Source organism: Falco naumanni, chromosome 17 (assembly GCF_017639655.2).
Source record: "Falco naumanni isolate bFalNau1 chromosome 17, bFalNau1.pat, whole genome shotgun sequence".
Lineage (NCBI taxonomy): Eukaryota > Metazoa > Chordata > Aves > Falconiformes > Falconidae > Falco > Falco naumanni.
In genome coordinates this window covers 1001891-1019192 of record NC_054070.1, presented here as the reverse complement: position 1 = coordinate 1019192, position 17302 = coordinate 1001891, and the positions used below count along the sequence as shown (strand labels likewise).

General features: G+C 68.3%; 2 protein-coding genes across 2 annotated transcripts; both read left to right on the top strand.

The window, feature by feature from the left end:
- Positions 1 to 6563, top strand: SYPL2 (synaptophysin like 2). The gene is made up of 6 exons (XM_040616574.1): positions 1 to 140; positions 586 to 657; positions 2723 to 2847; positions 3850 to 4051; positions 4152 to 4343; positions 5736 to 6563. Exons 1-6 carry the CDS (start codon positions 90 to 92, stop codon positions 5862 to 5864), a joined length of 771 nt encoding a protein of 256 aa, XP_040472508.1. The 5' UTR covers positions 1 to 89; the 3' UTR covers positions 5865 to 6563.
- A 1685-nt stretch (positions 6564 to 8248) lies between these two features.
- ATXN7L2 (ataxin 7 like 2) lies at positions 8249 to 16782 on the top strand. Its single transcript, XM_040617057.1, is given in 12 exon segments — positions 8249 to 8401; positions 10637 to 10711; positions 10838 to 10942; positions 11193 to 11388; positions 11470 to 11756; positions 12576 to 12658; positions 12808 to 13049; positions 13155 to 13335; positions 13489 to 13610; positions 14383 to 14469; positions 14471 to 15221; positions 16567 to 16782. Coding segments are annotated over 12 exon segments (2238 nt in total). The 5' UTR covers positions 8249 to 8307; the 3' UTR covers positions 16582 to 16782.
- Positions 16783 to 17302: the final 520 nt, after the last annotated feature.

Below are 17302 nucleotides of genomic sequence, written 5' to 3'. Positions count from 1 at the left end.
CGGGGGCGGTGGGGTTCCCGGTGGCGGCTCCGACAGCGGAGCGGTCCCAGCGGGCGGCGGAGGCACCACCGACCGCCCCCGGCCCGGCCATGTCGGAGCCCGGCGCCCCCGCGGCCGGCGACAAAGCGCCCCGGCTCCAGGTAGGGTTCCGGTGCGACACCCCTCTCCGGTGCCCGGGGCAGCCTCCCGGTGCGGCACCGCGGTGGCCCGGCACAGTTCCCCGGGGCAACCCTAGGGGCAGCCCCCGGTCCCCCCATACGACCCCCGGTGCACCCCTCAGTGTCCCGGTGCAGCCCCCGGTGCACCCCTCAGTGTCCCTGTCCTACCGCCGGTGCAGCCCTCAGTGTCCCGGTGCAGCCCCCCGCTGCAGCCGCCCGGTGCAGCCCCCGGTGTCCCGGTGCAGCGCTCCACTGCTCTGCCGCCGTGGCCGGTGCATCCTCCCCGCTCCCCCCGTGGCAGCCGCCGGTGCATGCCCCCCGGTTCCCCGGTGCATGCCCCCCGGTTCCCCGGTGCAGCCCCCCGGTTCCCCGGAGCAGCCCCCGATGCCATCCCGGTGCCCCGGCTCCCGCTGCTCTCTCCCCGCAGGACCGTGTCCTGGCCGGGGTGCGCTGGGGCCGCCTCCAGGAGCCCCTGGGCTTCATCAAGGTGCTGGAATGGGTGAGTCCCCGCGCGGTGCCCCCCCCATCCCGGGCCAGATCCCGGCACCGGGACCCCCCCGGGGCACAGCTTCTTCCCCAGCACCCTTGGGGGCCGGTCCCGTGGGACCCCTGTCCAGCACTTTCCCCCCACCCCCAGATTTAGGGTGCCCCATTGCTTTCCTAAATCCCCAGGAGACCCTGGAGCCCCCCCCTGCCCCTCCACAGATCCCCCCCTCCCCCCCCCCACTGTCAGCCCTGGGCATGGGGACCCCATCTTGGGGGGGCTCCGGGGGACGTGGGGTGCGGGACCGCCCGGACGCCTGGGTTCGGGCCACACGGCCCCCCCCAGTGACCTTGAGCAGGTGGCTTTGCCTGGCCATGCCAGAGGAGACGATGACATTGGGGTGCTGGGTCCCCATCATTCCCACAGGCTCAGGGGGGGTGGGGCAAGTGGATGGGGAGGGGGATGGGGGGTCGGTGGGCCCCAGGAGGGGGGACCCAGGGCTGGGGGCAGCCAAGCGCCTGCGGCCCCGCCGCCATCCTGGCCGTGCCATGAATGGCTCCAGGATTGTATTTCAGGGCGGCATTTCTGCAGCGTGGTGGCCGGGGGGGTCCCAGCCAGCCCCGCACCCAGGTGCCAGCACTGGAGAAACGGAGGCACGGGGGGGGCGCTCAGCCCAGGGGCATGAAGCTGGACCCATTTGAGCATCTCCCGCCCGGAGGAGCTGGGTTGAGGGGGCTTTTCCCCCAGTCCCACAGCTCTCTGCTTTGGTAATCCCACCCGGGGAGGCACTGGGCACCCCCTGCCAGTGGGGCCACCGAGCAGGATCAGGCCCTGGCAGGGACACTGTAAGGGAGGAAAATCCCTGGGGCAGCCGCCAATGCTCCTGCTTCCACCCTTGGTGCTACCCGTGGGCCTGCCCATCCCCACGGCATCAGGCCTGGCCGCTCGGCTTCTCGGCTTCACCCGGCTGGCCCCGGGAAGCCGTGAGCGAAGCCGGGATGAGCTGCCAGAAAACTGTTTGGGATCAGCGTTTTCCCGGCACCCTCCACTGGAGATGAGAGCTGCTCGGTGCGAGGGATGAGAAACAGCAGCAGCAGCTCCCCGGGCAGGGGGACCGATGGGGACAGGGGGACCGATGGGGACAGAGGGACCGATGGGGACAGGGGGACTGATGGGGATAGAGGGACTGATGGGGACAGGGGGACTGATGGGAACAGGGGTCTGATGGGGACAGGGGGACCGATGGGGACAGGGGGACCGATGGGGATAGAGGGACTGATGGGGACAGGGGGACTGATGGGGACAGGGGGACTGATGGGAACAGGGGTCTGATGGGGACAGAGGGACCGATAGGGACAGGGGGACCGATGGGGATAGAGGGACTGATGGGGACAGGGGGACTGATGGGGACAGGGGGGCTGATAGGGATACAGGGAGCAATGAGGACAGTGGGACTGATGGGAACAGGGGTCTGATGGGGACAGAGGGACCGATGGGGACAGGGGGACCGATGAGGATAGAGGGACCGATGGTGATAGAGGGACTGATGGGGACAGGGGTCTGATGGGGACAGGGGGACCAATGGGGACAGAAGGACCGACGGGGACAGGGGGACTGATGGGGATAGAGGGACCAATGAGGACAGGGGGACTGATGGGAACAGGAGTCCGATGGGGACAGGGGGACCAATGGGGATAGAGGGACCGATGGGGACAGGGGGACCTCGGGGGCCCCACTGTGCTGATGCTCCTGGTTTGCTGGGAACCTGCTCCGGCACTCAGCACCCTGCCTAGAATTCAGGTGGGGGTTGGCCTTGCTGCCCCCCCCGCCCCCCCCCAGCATCACCCCCCGCCTCTCCCTTATTTCACCCCCGGCCGCAAATCCCGGTGCCGGTGGCCGCCCCGGTGCTGGCGCACGAGGGTGACAGCTGTGGGGTGGCAGCTCGCCCTGCACCGCCGCGGCCTCCGTGACTCAGCGCCGCGGGGTGCAAACCCCCGGTTGGGTGCATCCCACCCTAGGGTGGGGGGGTACCCAGGGTCTTGAGCCCCCTCCCCCCTGACCCGCTGCTCCTCTCCCGTAGCTCTTCGCCATCTTTGCTTTCGGGGCCTGCGGCTCCTTCAGCGGCGAGACCGGGGTGACGGTGAGATGCAGCAGCGAAACCAAAGAGATAAGCGCCATTTTCGTCCAGTTTGGGTACCCCTTCAGGTGAGGGGGCACCGAACCTGGACCCCCCCCCAGAACTCATCCCGGCACCTGGCGTGGCTCTACAGCAAGGGGGGGGGGATGTGGGGTGCTGCGTTGGGGTTAAACCCTCTCGGGACCCCCATGGGACCGTGGCCATGGTGCCTGTGGGCAAGGGGGTGCCAGCCCCAGAGGGGGGTGCCAACCCCAGCTCCAGTGCTGACGCCACCTGGGGGGATCCCTGTTAATAAGGGATCCTCGTTAATCAGGGATGGTGACGATGGAGCTGGGCCACCTGCGAACCACAGTTTTAGCCCCTTCCTCTGGCCACCAGCCCCGTGCTGGGGCACGGGACCATGGCAAAGGGTCCAGTTCTGCCCCGGCAGCGGGTCCATGCCCTCCATCCCTGGGGCACCACCCCAGCGTGGTTATTTCAGGCTGGCGGAGCCACCTCCTCTTGTCCCCATTGTCCCCTCTGCTCCCGGCCACCCACCATCCCCCTTGTCCCCTCCACTCCCAGCCACCCACCATCCCCCTTGTCCCCTCTGCTCCCGGCCACCCACTATCCCCCTTGTCCCCTCCACTCCCAGCCACCCACCATCCCCCTTGTCCCCTCTGCTCCCGGCCACCCACCATCCCCCTTGTCCCCTCCACTCCCGGCCACCCACCATCCCCCTTGTCCCCTCCACTCTCGGCCACCCGCCATCCCCCTTGTCCCCTCCACTCTCAGCCACCCACCATCCCCCTTGTCCCCTCCACTCTCGGCCACCCGCCATCCCCCTTGTCCCCTCCACTCTCGGCCACCCGCCATCCCCCTTGTCCCCTCCACTCTCAGCCACCCACCATCCCCCTTGTCCCCTCCACTCTCGGCCACTCGCCATCCCCCTTGTCCCCTCTGTTCCTGGCCACCCGCCATCCCCCTTGTCCCCTCCACTCTCAGCCACCCGCCATCCCCCTTGTCCCCTCTGCTCCTGGCCACCCGCCAACCCCCATGTCCCCTCCACTCCCCCAATCCCGCCATCCCAGGTTATACCAGATCCCCTTTGAGATGCCGGACTGCGAGGAGGAGTCAGAAACCCGCACCCTGCACCTCATCGGCGATTTCTCTGCTCCTGCTGAATTTTTCGTGACCCTGGGGGTCTTCTGCTTCCTCTACGCCATGGCCGCTCTGGTGCTTTACCTGCGCTTTCATTCCCTTTACAGCGAAAATAAGAAGCTCCCCTTTGCGGTAAGGCAGCTGCATCCCTGGGCCGGGGGGGGGGCAAATCCTGCACCGCTCCGTCCTGGGGCTGAGCCCACCGTCCCCATGTCCCCATCCATCCCGGCAGGATTTCTGCGTCACCGTCTGCTTCGCCTTCTTCTGGCTGGTGGCAGCGGCGGCGTGGGGCAAGGGGCTGACCGACGTGAAGGCGGCCACGCGGCCCGCCAGCCTCATCGCCGCCATGGGGGTCTGCCAGGGCCAGGAGGTGGTCTGCAACGCCGGCGCCACGCCGGCCATGGGGCTGGCCAACATCTCCGTGGTGAGAGCCGGGCGCCCTGCACGTGGGCACGGGGGCACACGCAGGCACACGCGGGCACCTATACAGCCGTGCACACGTGGGCACGTATATTGATTTGCTTGGGGGAGGGATTTATGGTGCTTCAAGCAGAGCCAGGCAGCCCCCAACCCTGGCGGGGGCACACGTGTGTGCACACATGCACACATGTGTGTGCTGATGCCTGCACAGGCTTGCCAAGCCTATGCACAGGAATGCACACTTGCACAGGAATGCACACTCGCACAGGAATGCACACTCATGGATGCACACTCGCACAGGGATGCATACTCACGGGTGCACACTCGCACAGGGATGCACACTCGCACAGGGATGCACACTCACACGAATGCACACTCACAGATGCACACTCACACAAGGATGCACACTCACACACGGATGCACACTCACACACAGATGCACACACACAGAGATGCACACTCATGGATGCACACTCGCACACAGATGCACACTCACACATGGATGCACACTCGCACAGGGATGCACACTCACACAGATGCACACTCGCACAGGGATGCACACTCATGGATGCACACTCACACAGGGATGCACACTTGCACAGGGATGCACACTCACACAGATGCACACTCGCACAGGGATGCACACTCGCACAGGGATGCACACTCACGGATGCACACTCACACAGGGATGCACACTCATACAGATGCACACTCACACAGATGCACACTCACAGGGATGCACTCACACACGGATGCACACTCACACACGGATGCACACTCGCACAGGGATGCACACTCACACACGGATGCACACTCGCACAGGGATGCACACTCACACAGATGCACACTCACAGGGATGCACTCACACACGGATGCACACTCACACACGGATGCACACTCGCACACGGATGCACACTCGCACAGGGATGCACACTCACACAGATGCACACTCACAGGGATGCACTCACACACGGATGCACACTCACACACGGATGCACACTCGCACACGGATGCACACTCGCACAGGGATGCACACTCACACACGTGTACACTCATGCCGCAAGCCCTTGTGTGTGCACACACGTGCTGGACTCCTGAGCTCAGCCAGGAGAGGGCTCCGTGGCCACGGTGCGGATTCCGTGTTGGTGCCATGGGATGTGGCACCCAACCTGCGCCCCCATGAGACCCCCCCAGCCATCGGGGACCCCCACGCCAGGGTGGGCAGTGGTGATGCACCCCCTGCCATGGGTGTATGGGCTGCGTAGAGTGCACGGGGCACATCGGGCATGATGGTTGCATGGGGCACATGGGATGCACAAGGAGCATGGGGTGCCCGGGACTGGGGCTCACCCATGGGTGCCCCCCACCGGGGGTCTCTCTCCCCTCTCCCCCCCAGCTCTTCGGCTTCATCAACTTCCTGCTGTGGGCCGGGAACTGCTGGTTCGTGCTGAAGGAGACGTCGTGGCACGCGCCGGTGGCACCCCGTGACAGCGCGGCTGAGCAGGGTGCCATCGACAAGCAGTAGCCACTTCGGGGGTCCCGCCTGTCCCCCGGGGGTCCCGCCTGTCCCTCGGGACCTCGCGCCGGCCGCCAGCCCGGGGACGGGGTGTCGGGGGGTATGGATGCTATAGGGGGTCTGCGTGACCCTGGGTAGGGGGCATTAACTGCTGCTGCCTGGCAGTGTATAGGGGTCTGCGTAACCCTGGGTGTCCCGCTCTGTATAGGGGGGCTCTACGTGTAACTCGGGGGTGTCCGCGTCTGTAGGGGGGCGTATAAAAGTCCTGGGTACCAGCTCTATATGGGGGTGCATATACCCCCCAGTGTCTGGCTCTCTCTTGGGAGTACGACCCCTGGATGTCCTGCTCCGTATATAAGGGTATATGTGATACCTGGGTGTCCAGCGCTCTATATGGATATATACGTATAAGTCCCAGGGGCCCAGCTCTGTACAGGGGCTATATATAACCGTGCCCCCCCCCGCGCCCCCCCAGGTGTTCTGCTCTGCACAGGGTAACTCCTGGTGTCCTGCCCTCCTATAGATAACACCCTATGTCCAAAGCGGGTGTAGAAGCCCTGGATGGCCAGCTCTCTGTAGGGGATGTATATTAACACCTAAATGTCTGTATTTAACAGTGTATATTAACACCGTATAGGGGAATATAACACGCCTGGGTGCCCAGCTCTATATAGGGGCTGTATATAACCCTGGGTATCCAGCTCTGTACAGGGAGTAATTAAACACTGAATACCTGCTGATGTATAGGGGCTATATATAACCCCTGGGCATCCTGCTCTCTATAGGGGTAACCCCTGCTGTCCAACTCTATAGAAGGGTATAGAGCACTTGGATGTCCAGTTCTGTATAGGGTATGTATAAGCCCTGGGTCCCCCGCTGGGTATGGGGTGCATATATAGCCCTGGCTGTCCCCCCTGTGTTGGGGTATATGTAACCCTGGGAGTCCAGCCCCCATATAGGAATAACTCCGGGGTCCCCAGCCCCTATATAGGTGCCTATATAGGCAGTATAGGCAGTCCATACTGCCCTTGGCTGTCCAGTCCCATAGGGGGACAACCTGGCGTCCCCAGTCCTGTATAGGGGGTATATATGATCCCCGAATCCCCTGCTCTGTATACAGGGTAAACGTCACCCCTGGCTGTTGAGCCCCATATAGGGGGTATACGTTACTCCTGGGGGTCCAGTTTTATATAGGGGTGAGCCCCAGGTCCCCAGCTCTTATAGGGGGTGTATATAACCCCTGGTTGTCCAGCACCAAACAGGGGTAACCTCGTGCCCCCAGCCCTGTTTAGGGGGTATATGTCACCCCTGGCTGTCCAGTCCACTATAGGGGTATAGAGACCCCCGGTTCCCAGCCCGTGTGCCGGTACACGGGCCCCTGGTCCCCAGCCCCGCATAGGGATCTATGGACCCCCCGTCCCAGCCCCTATGCCGGTGTATGGACCCCCGGTCTGAGCGCCGCAGATCGGCCGTGGTGGTGGGGGGTCCCGAGGTGGGGGTGTCCCGTGGCGGGGGTCCCAGGGCAGCGGTCCCGAGCCAGTGCAGTGGGGGGGGGGGGGGTCCCGGGGCGAGGGGAGTGTCCCTTGCAGGGGTGTCCCGGGGCAGGGGGGGTCCCAGGGCGGGGGGGATGTCCCTTGAGGGGTGGTCCCGGGGCGGGGGGAGCTCCTGGGATGTCCCGTGGCGGGGGTCCCGTGCCGGTGCCGGAGGGGAGGTCCCGGGACGGGGGGATGTCCCTTGAGGGGGGGTCCCGGTGCCGGGGGGATCCCGGGGCGGGGGGAGAGCCCGGGACGGGGGGATGTCCCTTGAGGGCGTGTCCCGTGGCGGGGGTCCTGTGGCGGGGGATCCGTGCCGGTGCCGGAGGGGAGGTCCCGGGGCGGGGGGATGTCCCTTGAGGGGGGGTCCCGTTGCCGGGGGACTGCCGGGGCGGGGGTCCCGGGGTGAGGGGTCCCGGGGATGTGGGGTGTCCCTTGAGGGGGTGTCCCAGGGCGGGGGTCCCGGGGCGGGGGCGGGGGTCCCGGGGCGGGGGTAATATCCCTTGAGGGGGGGTCCCGTGGCGGTGGCCCCTGCCGGTGCCGGGGGTGGTCCCGGGGCAGGGGAGTGACCCTTGAGCGGGTGTCCCATGGCGGGGGTGCCGTGTTGGGGCTCTCCTGCCGGTGCCAGGGGGGAGCCCGGAGCGGGGGCGTCCCGGTGGCGGGGTTCCCGTGCCGGTGCCGGGGAGGGGGGTGGGGGGGGTTGTCCCTCGAGGGGGAGTCCCGGTGGCGGGGCAGCCCCCGGGCAGGGCGGGCAGGCTGGCGGGACTACACCGCCCGTGGTGCCGCGGGGCGGGCGGGGGCGCGCGGCGCATGCGCGGGGGCGCGCGGGGGCGGGGGCGGCGGCGGCGGCGGCGGGGGGGGGCGCGCTCCCGCGGCGGCGGCGGCGGCGATGGCGGCGCGTGGGGCGCGCGGCGGCGGCGATGGCGGCGGAGCGGCGGCTGCCCAGCCTGGACGAGTTCGCGGGGCAGAGCTGGAGCGCCTGGGTGGAGCGGGCCGGGCCGCCGGCCGAGCCGGGTGAGGGGCGGCGGCGGCGGGCGGGGGGGCTGCCGCCAGCGGGGCCGCGCCCGCCGCCCCCCGGTCCTAGCGCCGCCGCGCGGCAGGCGGGCAGCGGGCACCGGCGGCGGGCGACCCGCGCTGGGAACCGGGCACCGGCAGCGGGGCATCTTGCACCGGGTACCCGGCACCGGGAACCGGGCAGCCGGAGCTGGCAGCCTGCAATGGGAACCGGGCACCGGGAGCCCTGCGCTGGACCGGGAGAGCTGGCACTGGGAACCGGGCACCCAGCACCGGGAACCGGGAGCCCTGCGCTGGGCAAGCACAGCTGGCACCGGGAATCGGGCACTGGAAGCCCTGCACTGGGCAGGCAGGGCTGGCACTGGGAACTGGGCAGCCGGCACCGGGCACTGGGAGCCCAGTGTTGGGCAGCCAGAGCTGGCACTGGGAACTGGGCAACCAGGAGCCACGCACTGGAAGCCCTGTGCTGTGCAGGCAGAGCTGGCACCGGGAACTGGGCAACCAGCACTGGGTACTGGGAGCCCTGCACTGGGCCAGTACAGCTGGTACCGGGAACCGGGCACCCAGCACTGGGAACGGGGAGCCCTGCACTGGGCAGCCAGAGGTGGCACCAGGAACCGGGCAACCAGGAGCCGGGCACTGGAAGCCCTGCACTGGGCAGGCAGGGCTGGCACTGGGAACTGGGCAGCCAGAACTGGCAGCCTGCAATGGGAACCGGGCACCGGGAGCCCTGCACTGGGCAGCCAGAGCTGGCACTGGGAACTGGGCAACCAGGAGCCGGGCACTGGAAGCCCTGTGTTGGGCAGGCAAAACTGGAACCAGGTACCGGGAACCAGGCACTGGGAACCCTGCACTGGGCAGCCTGACTTGGCACTGGGCACCTTGCACTGGGCACTGGGAGCCCTGCACTGGGCAGCCAGACCTGGCACTCGGAACCGGGCACTGGGGACTGGGCAGCCAAACCCAGCATCCAGCACTGGGAGCCAGGCACCAGGGACCCAGCACTGGGCAGCTCAACCCGGCACTGAGCATCTTGCACTGGGCACCGAGAACCGGGCAGCCCAGTTGGTCACTGGGAACCCTGCGCCCATTACTGGGAGCCAATTACCAGCTGCCCCACCCCAGGTGCCAGATATCCCTGGGTGCAGTGGGCAGTGGGTAGCCCACACCAGGAACTGGGTAGCCAAGACTGGGAACCGGTTGCCATCATTACCTCAGACCAGGCAGGTGGCACTGGGTACCCCAGCCAGGGCACTGGGAACCAGGTGCCCTGTACTGGGAGTTCAGCAGTGTCCCAGTGGGCTCTGCACAGTGGCCACCAGCACCAGCTACTCAGGGTGGGCACTGCCCCACCAGTGCCCCGTGTCCTGGCTGGACAGGACCAGGCAGCCAGCGGGCACGGCACAGGCTGCCGGCACAGCTGGATGGGGCTGTACACAGCTGGGCGCCCAGTATGGCACTGCTGGTCAGGGCTGGGTGCCCAGTATGGCACTGCTGGTCAGGACTGGGCACCCAGTATGGCACTACTGGATGGCACTAGGCACCCACTATAGCACGGCCAGGAAGGACTAGGCACCCAGTATAGCACAGCTGGCAGGACTGGGTGCCCAGTGTGGCACTGCTGGATGGGATTGGGCACTTGCTATGGCATGGCCTGATAGAACTGGGAATGGACTGGGCACCCAGTATGGCCCAGCTGCACAGCCATGGTGCTACTTTAGCACTGCTGATGGAATTGGGCACCCAGTATGGCCTAGCCAGACAGCCCTGGGTGCCCAGTATAGCACTGCTGGATGGAACTGGGCAGCCAGTATGGCCCAGCTGGCCGGGACACCATCACCACTGGCCCGAGGGACACCAGTCCCCCCCCCCCAGCAGAGCCTGGTGCCGCCGGCTGGGGCCAGGACACGCTGGGCACGGCCAGTGAGGCTGCGGGGCTGTGGCGGGGTGGGGACCGGGGTGTCCCATCCCAGCCAGGCCGGGGCATCCCACCGGTGGTGGGCTTTCCGCGCGGGTGGCAGGCCAGGGACCTTGGGGGCGGTGGCACAGGGGGCTGCCCCCCATCCCGGGATGGATCCGTCCCTCTGGTTTGATTTTAGCCCGTTTAATGGTGCCGGGAGCCGTGGTGCTGCCGGCGGTGGGGACTCGGTGGCTGCCCCCGATGCTGGCCAGGGCTGGGGGACAACGGGACCGTCCCTGTGCCGGCCGCTGCTGATGGCGTTTTGTCCCTGGCAGGATCAGGCCTGGAACTGGAGGAGAGCGGGAAGAACGGTGGCAAGAAACTGGACGCCATGACCCTGATTAAGGAAGGTAAGCCCCCTTCTGGGGTGAAAACCCGGCGTTTTGGGGCCGTGCTTGGCTTCCAGCCGGGACCCTCGGGCTGCGGCGCTTCCGGCGGCACCGGCAGCCGCGGCTCACCGGCCTCTCGCCCCACAGACATGAACATCTTCGGCCACTGCCCGGCACACGATGAGTTTTACCTGGTGGTTTGCAACCACTGCAGCCAGGTGGTGAAGCCCCAGGCCTTCCAGAAGCATTGCGGTGAGCCGGGGGGGGGGGGCTCCGGGCATGGCTCCCCCCCCCCCCAGCATCCCCTCTGACACTGGGAGGGATGCGGGAAGGCAGCCGGGGCTGGCCGTGCCGGTGCAGCCCAGGGTGGGGGGGCTCCCGGCGGTGGGACCCCCGGCATGGGCTAACGCTGGGCTTTCCCCCCTCCCCGGCTCCATCCCCGGCTCCATCCCCGGCTCCATCCCCGGCTCCATCCCCGGCTCCATCCCCGCCATCCCGGCAGAACGCCGGCACGGCCCGCTCAGCAAGCTCTACACCCGCGCCGCCGCCGCCAAGTGTCACGTCGCCGTCAACGGGCAGGCGGGCGGGACCCCCGGCGGGACCCCCGGGGGGGCCAAGGCGCTGCGGGAGAAGCACCCCGGTGCCCGTGGGCGCGTCCAGCCCCTGCCCGAGCGGCCGGACAAGGACAACAACCTCTGGTGAGGCACCGGCCCGGGCGGCTCTGCCCCTCCCCCGCCGCCCGGCCGCTCTGACACCCCCTCCCCAAATTTTCTCCCCAGCCTGTTCGTGCCTGTGGTCAACCTGGAGAAGATTCCCAGCATCCCCAAACCGGACGGGCACGGGATCAAGGTGCCCCCCAAAGCCATGCCCACCAACTCCAAGGAACCCCTGGGGAAACCCGCCACCGCCGCGGTGCCGAAAGAGCCCCCGGTGTCGGCCGCGGTCGGGGGGGATTCGGCGATGCCCGCTGACGGCCCCGGGTGCAAACCGGAGAGCACGCCCGCCCCGGGGGAGAAGGACGCGGGTGCCTCCAAGCCGCCCCCCAGATCCCACAAGAAGCTGGCGCGTGAGTCCCCCTTTCCTTGCCGGCGACGGGGTGGGGGCGGCAGGTCGGTGCCGCGCGGCACTGGATCCCCGTGCGGCATCCCGGTGCCGGTGTTGCGGTGGCCGGGCCCGGCAGCGGGGTAGGTACCCAGGGGGCATCGCCCACCTCCCCTCCCGCACCCCGGGGAGCCGTGCCCTGACCCCAGCTCCGTTCACCCAGCAGGTTTAGGGTCCCTGCCCGCGGTGCCGGCTGGCCCGGAGGAACGGCGGCGGCGGCGTGCGGCAAGAGTGTGAGCCAGGGTCAAACACCCCCCCCCCCCCTTCGCGTGTGTAAAACCCCCCCCCCAGACATGGGAGCCGGGCAGATGCTGCGGACAGGGAGCGATGCCATTAGCAGGACCCAGGCTGGGGGCAAAAGCGGGGGGACTCGCCCCGGGGAGGGGCACGGGGGGGCCATGAGGTGGTGGCCCCCCCACCCCACAGAGGATGACTCTCAGGGCTGCTGTGTGTCCCCCCCCCCGAGTGGGGATGCTGCAGCCTGTCGCTCTGAGGAGGGGGGGGGCCTCCATCTGCCGCCCTGGCCGGGGTGGGTTGGGGTGACCCCTGAAGAGGGGGGGGCCCACGGCCAGCCAGCGGTGGTCCCGGTGAGGCCGTGCCTCCCCACTGCCGCCAGAGCCCCCCCCCCCCCCGCCGCCGCCACTCTCATCCTGCCAAAACCGGGGCCAGACATGGAGGGGGGGGGGGGAGGGGGCAAAGCATTTGCTGCCCCCCACCCAAAACAGAGCTCAGCCCCACGCCTGCGACCCCCCCCCGGCATCCTGCTGCCTTCCTCTGCCCGCAGGCAAGGAGTGCGACCTGAACAGGCAGTGCGGCGTGCTCAACCCCGACACCAAGAAGATCTGCACCCGCTTGCTGACCTGCAAGGTAGTGGGATGCCCGGGGGTGGGGGGGGGGGACAGCGGAGGGGTCACCGTCACCCTGCCCAGAGGCTTTTGGAGGACGGGGGGTCCCGGTGGGTGTTTTCACGCCACTCCCCCCCTCGCCGACCCCGTCGCCGCTGTCGCCCGGCACAGATCCACTCGGTGCACCAGCGCCGCGAGGTGCAGGGGCGAGCCAAGGACTTTGACGTGCTGGTGGCTGAGCTGAAGGCCAGCTCCCGCAAGGGGGAGGCCCCGAAGGAGAGGAGCCCCCCCGGAAAGGACCCGCTGCCACCCCCACCGCAGGACCCCTCCTCACTGCCGCAGCTCCCCACCGGCCCCCCCAGCACCCCCCCCTGCCGAGCCAAGCTGCCCCACTCCCACTGCCTGCTCCCCAGGTAAGGACCCCAGCGTCTGGGGAGGGGGGTGGGAATGGTGACACCCCCATATGGGGCACCCCAAACGTCTCCCATCCTCCCCCCCCCCCCCAATTTCTGGTGCAGGGCCCGGCTGTCCTCTGACAGCGACTCCGAGGATGCGCCGGCCGCCTCTAGGGAGGGGGGCACGGGGGTGTTCCCCTTCCCCCTGCCCAAGGGGGGCAGCCGGGTGTCGAGCGAGGAGAGCGAGGAGGAGGGGGGCGAGGAGCCCCCACGCCCCCCCACGCGCCCACCGCGGCCCCAGGCGGTGAGTGAGGGGACCCCGGGGTGGGTTAGGGACCCTTGACCCACCCCCAGTCAACCCACCCGGCTGCATCCCGCAGGGCCCTGCACTGGGTGGGATGCTCGGGGGTGGGGGGGTGGGGGGGGGGCATGCTGACTGGGTGGGGGTCCCCCACAGTTCTGCACCTTCGGGAGCCGCCTGGTCAGCCCCGGCTGTTACGTCTTCAACCGGCGGCTTGACCGGTTCTGCTCGGCGCTGGGCTCCATGCTGGAGCGGCACCTCAGCTCCCACATGTGGCGGTGAGGGGGGAGCAGCCGGGGGGGGCGGTGGGTGCTGGGGGTGCTGCTGGGGGCCAGGGAGCAGCTGGGGGGGGGGGGGCAGTGGGTGCTGCTGGGGGCCAGAGTGCAAAGCCACCCAGCCCCAGGGTGGGGGTTGCCCTTCCCGGGGTGCCAGCGTGGCATGAACTAGGGGGGGGCAGGGGTGGGAGCTGGGTCTTGGGGGGGGGGGGGTCCCATCGCACCCCCTCCCTGCCTGGCTTGGGGAGGACATGGGGGGGGGGCAGGGATGGGAGTGGGGGCTTTGCGGGAGGTCCCAGCGCACTCCCTCCCTGACTGGTTTGGGGAGGATGAGGTTGGGGGGGGGGGGGCAGGGATGGGAGTGGAGGCTTGGGGGGGGTCCCATCGCACCCCCTCCCTGCCTGGTTTGGGGAGGACACGGAAGGGTCAGGGATGGGAGCAGGGGTTTTGGGGGGGGTCCTGTCTCACCTTCTCCACCTGAACTGGGGGGGATGCGGCAGGGTGCAGAGATCTGGGGGGGGGTCCTGTCTCACCCCCTCCCTGCCTGGTTTGGGGAGCACATGGCAAGGGCGGGGGTGGGGGCAGGGATTTGGGGGGGGTCCTGTCTCACCATCTGCACCTGAACTGGGGGGGATGTGGCAGGGAGCAGAGATCTGGGGGGGGTCCTGTCTCACCCCCTCCCCACCTGAACCGGTGGAGGGATGTGGGAGGGCCAGGGATGGCAGCAGGGATTTGGGGGGGGGTCCCATCTCACCTTTCCCCTCCCTTCCCACAGGAAGATCCCTCCAGCAGCTGAGCCCCCTCTCCACACACCCCCAGCCGCCCCCAGCCCTGCCGCCCCCCCTTGTGGTCCTGCCGCCCCCCCTTCCTCCCCCCCCCCCACGGACCTTGGGGGCGGCAGCAGCCCCCCCCGGCACCCGGGAGGGCCGGGTCCCCGCCAGCCTCAACTACACGGTGGGGTCCCCCCACGCCGCGGCCGCCTGCAGCCAGCCCGAGTGCGGGGGGGGGGGCAGCCAGTCCATCACCTCCCCCCTGCCCGCCAACATCCCCTCGCCCTCCTTCAGCAAGTTGCCTTCCACCAAGGCCAGCAAATCTTCCCGAGCCCGGGAAGTGGCCGGCGGGATGGATCCGGACACCCGCAAATGGAAGCCCCCCCTCACCGCTGGCGGCCCCCCCTATAAACGGCCCTGTTCAGGGGATGGGGTCAAAAACAAAACCCCCAGCTGCCAGGTTTCCCCCCTCCCCGGCAAGACGAAACCCCCCCCTCCGGGTTGCCCGGCTGCTTCCTCCACCGCCGTCCTCAACGGTGCAACGCGAGTGAAACGCCTGCCCCCCCCCGAGTGCCGCGGACCCCCCGCCGCCGCCGCGGACCCCCGAGGCTCACCACTGCACGGACCGGGGGGGCCGCTGCCCCCCCGCTGCATCTCCGAGGATGAGGTCAAGAAGCGCAAGAACGCGGCCACCTACTGCCGGCCCGTCAAGCCCAAGCCTGCGCCCCCCCTGCCTGCTCCCCCGCCGCCCCCCAGCCCGGCACCCCCCGACTCGGGGGGCTCCGTCCGCAGGAAGAAGCCAGGCACCCCCCTGGGCTTTGAGGAGAAGCGGAGCGCCCTGAAGGTAGGGCTGAGATGGGAGGGGGGGTCCCTGCTGAGCCGGGGGGGTGGCGGCGGGTGTTGGGGTGCCCTGCAGTGAGCACCCAGCAGTGAAATGGGGGGGGACCCCCCAGGGCCACCAGCACCCACAGGGGACAGGGCTTGGGGCTGCCTGAGGGCACCCCGGCCCTCAGAGCAGGGGGACGCTGGGGGTCAAGGTAGGGGGTGGCATGGGGACCCTGGAGGGACACCTGTGTCCCAGCTGAGGGACACTATGAGGACCCTCTGGGTACCCCCCAGCCTTGGGTGGGGGTCCCTGGGGCACACTGTGGCCTTGGGTCTTTGGGTGATGTGGTGGATGCAGTGGGGACCCTCTGGGGACACCCGTGTCCCTGGTAGGGGACACCGTGGGGACCCTCTGGGACAGCCTGACCCTGGGTGGGCGATGCCGTGGGGGTACCCGAGTCTCAGGTGAGGGACAACATGGGGACCCTCTGGGTCCCCCTGGCACAGGGTAGGGGACACTGGAGGGGGAACACGGTGGTCTTGGGTCCTGGGACATCCTGGTCGTGGGGGGTGTGGGGCCACCCTAACCCTGGGGGGGGTATGAGGACCCTCTGGGGCCACCCTAACCCTGGGGGGGCGGGGGGGGTGAGGACCCTCTGGGACCACACTCATCCATGGTGGGTGATGCTCCCTCTGGGGCCACCCTAACCCTGGGGGGGTGTGGGGTGTGGGATGGGGACCCTCTGGGACCACACTCATCCATGGTGGGTGATGGTCCCTCTGGGGTCACTCTAAACCTGGGGGCTGTGGGTACGGGGACCCTCTGGGCCACCCTAACCCAGGGCTGGGGGTGGGGGGTGGGGGGATGGGAGGACAGGGATCCTTTGGGACCACACTCATCCATGGTGGGTGATGCTCCCTCTGGGGTCACCCTAAGTCTGGGGGCTGTGGGTATGGGGACCCTCTGGGGCCACCCTAACCCTTGGTGGGGGGGTATGAGGACCCTTTTAGACCACACTCGTCCATGGTGGGTGATGCTCCCTCTGGGGCCACCCTAACCCAGGGCTGGGGGTGGGGAGTGGGGTGGGGGATGGGAGGACAGGGATCCTTTGGGACCACACTCATCCATGGTGGGTGATGCTCCCTCTGGGGCCACCCTAAGTCTGGGGGCTGTGGGATGGGGACCCTCTGGGGCCACGCTCATCCATGGTGGGTGATGCTCCCTCTGGGGCCACCTTAACCCTGGGTGGGGGACACTGTGGGGACACCCTAACGTGGTCGGGGGACACGGTGGGGCCCAGGGTCTCTGCCCCTCCCCCCCCCCCCCCCCCCCCCCCCGCTGACCCAGCACCTCTCTCCCGCAGTCCAAAGCCCATTAACGGAGGGGCCACCGGGGCCACCCCCCGCCAGGCGTGGGTGTCCCCCCACGTCCCTCCACCGCGGGCATGAGGAAGCCCCCGCTGGAAAAATGCCGAAAAGCCGAGGAAGGAGGGGGGAAAAAAAACAAAAAATACAACCGACCCCAATTCCCCCCCACCCCCAAGGAAACGAGAAGGAAAAATCCAACCTCCGGAAAAATACCTCAAGACTCTCAGTTCTGTTCTTGCTGCTAAACCAGCCCCCGGGAGCGGAGGCAGCCGCGGCTGGGGGGGTCCTGGCACAGGACCGGCCACCGGGCCCCCCCCGGGCCCCCCCACCGGCCGCGGATATTTATAAGAATTACTATTGCTGTTTTTTGTTTCTTTTTTAAAAAAAAAAAGAAAGAAAGAAAAAAAAAAGCTGAGTAATGGAGGGGGGGGGGGGGGAGCAGGTTGTGTCCTGTGGGTCCCCATGCTATTTTGGGGGCTGGGGGGGGGGGCAGTGTGGTGCTGGGGGGGGTCAGTGGGGTGCTGGGAGGGGGTCACCAGGGTCACTGGGGTGCTGGGGGGAGTCACTGAGGTGCTGGGAGGGGGTCACTGGGGTGCTGGGGGGGTCTCTGGGTGCTCAAGGGGTCAATGGGGTGCTGGGAGGGGGTCAGTGGGGTGCTGGGGGGGTTCACTGGGGTGCTGGGGGGGTCACTGGGTGCTGAAGGGGTCAATGGGGTGCTGGGGGGACCAGTGG

Excerpts from the sequence above, each read along its gene's own strand:
- SYPL2 (XM_040616574.1), top strand. The coding sequence starts at position 90 with ATGTCGGAGCCCGGCGCCCCCGCGGCCGGCGACAAAGCGCCCCGGCTC. Across the intron at positions 141-585 it reads ACAAAGCGCCCCGGCTCCAG|GACCGTGTCCTGGCCGGGGT; the intron begins GTAGGGTTCCGG and ends CTCTCCCCGCAG. Across the intron at positions 2,848-3,849 it reads CAGTTTGGGTACCCCTTCAG|GTTATACCAGATCCCCTTTG; the intron begins GTGAGGGGGCAC and ends CCGCCATCCCAG.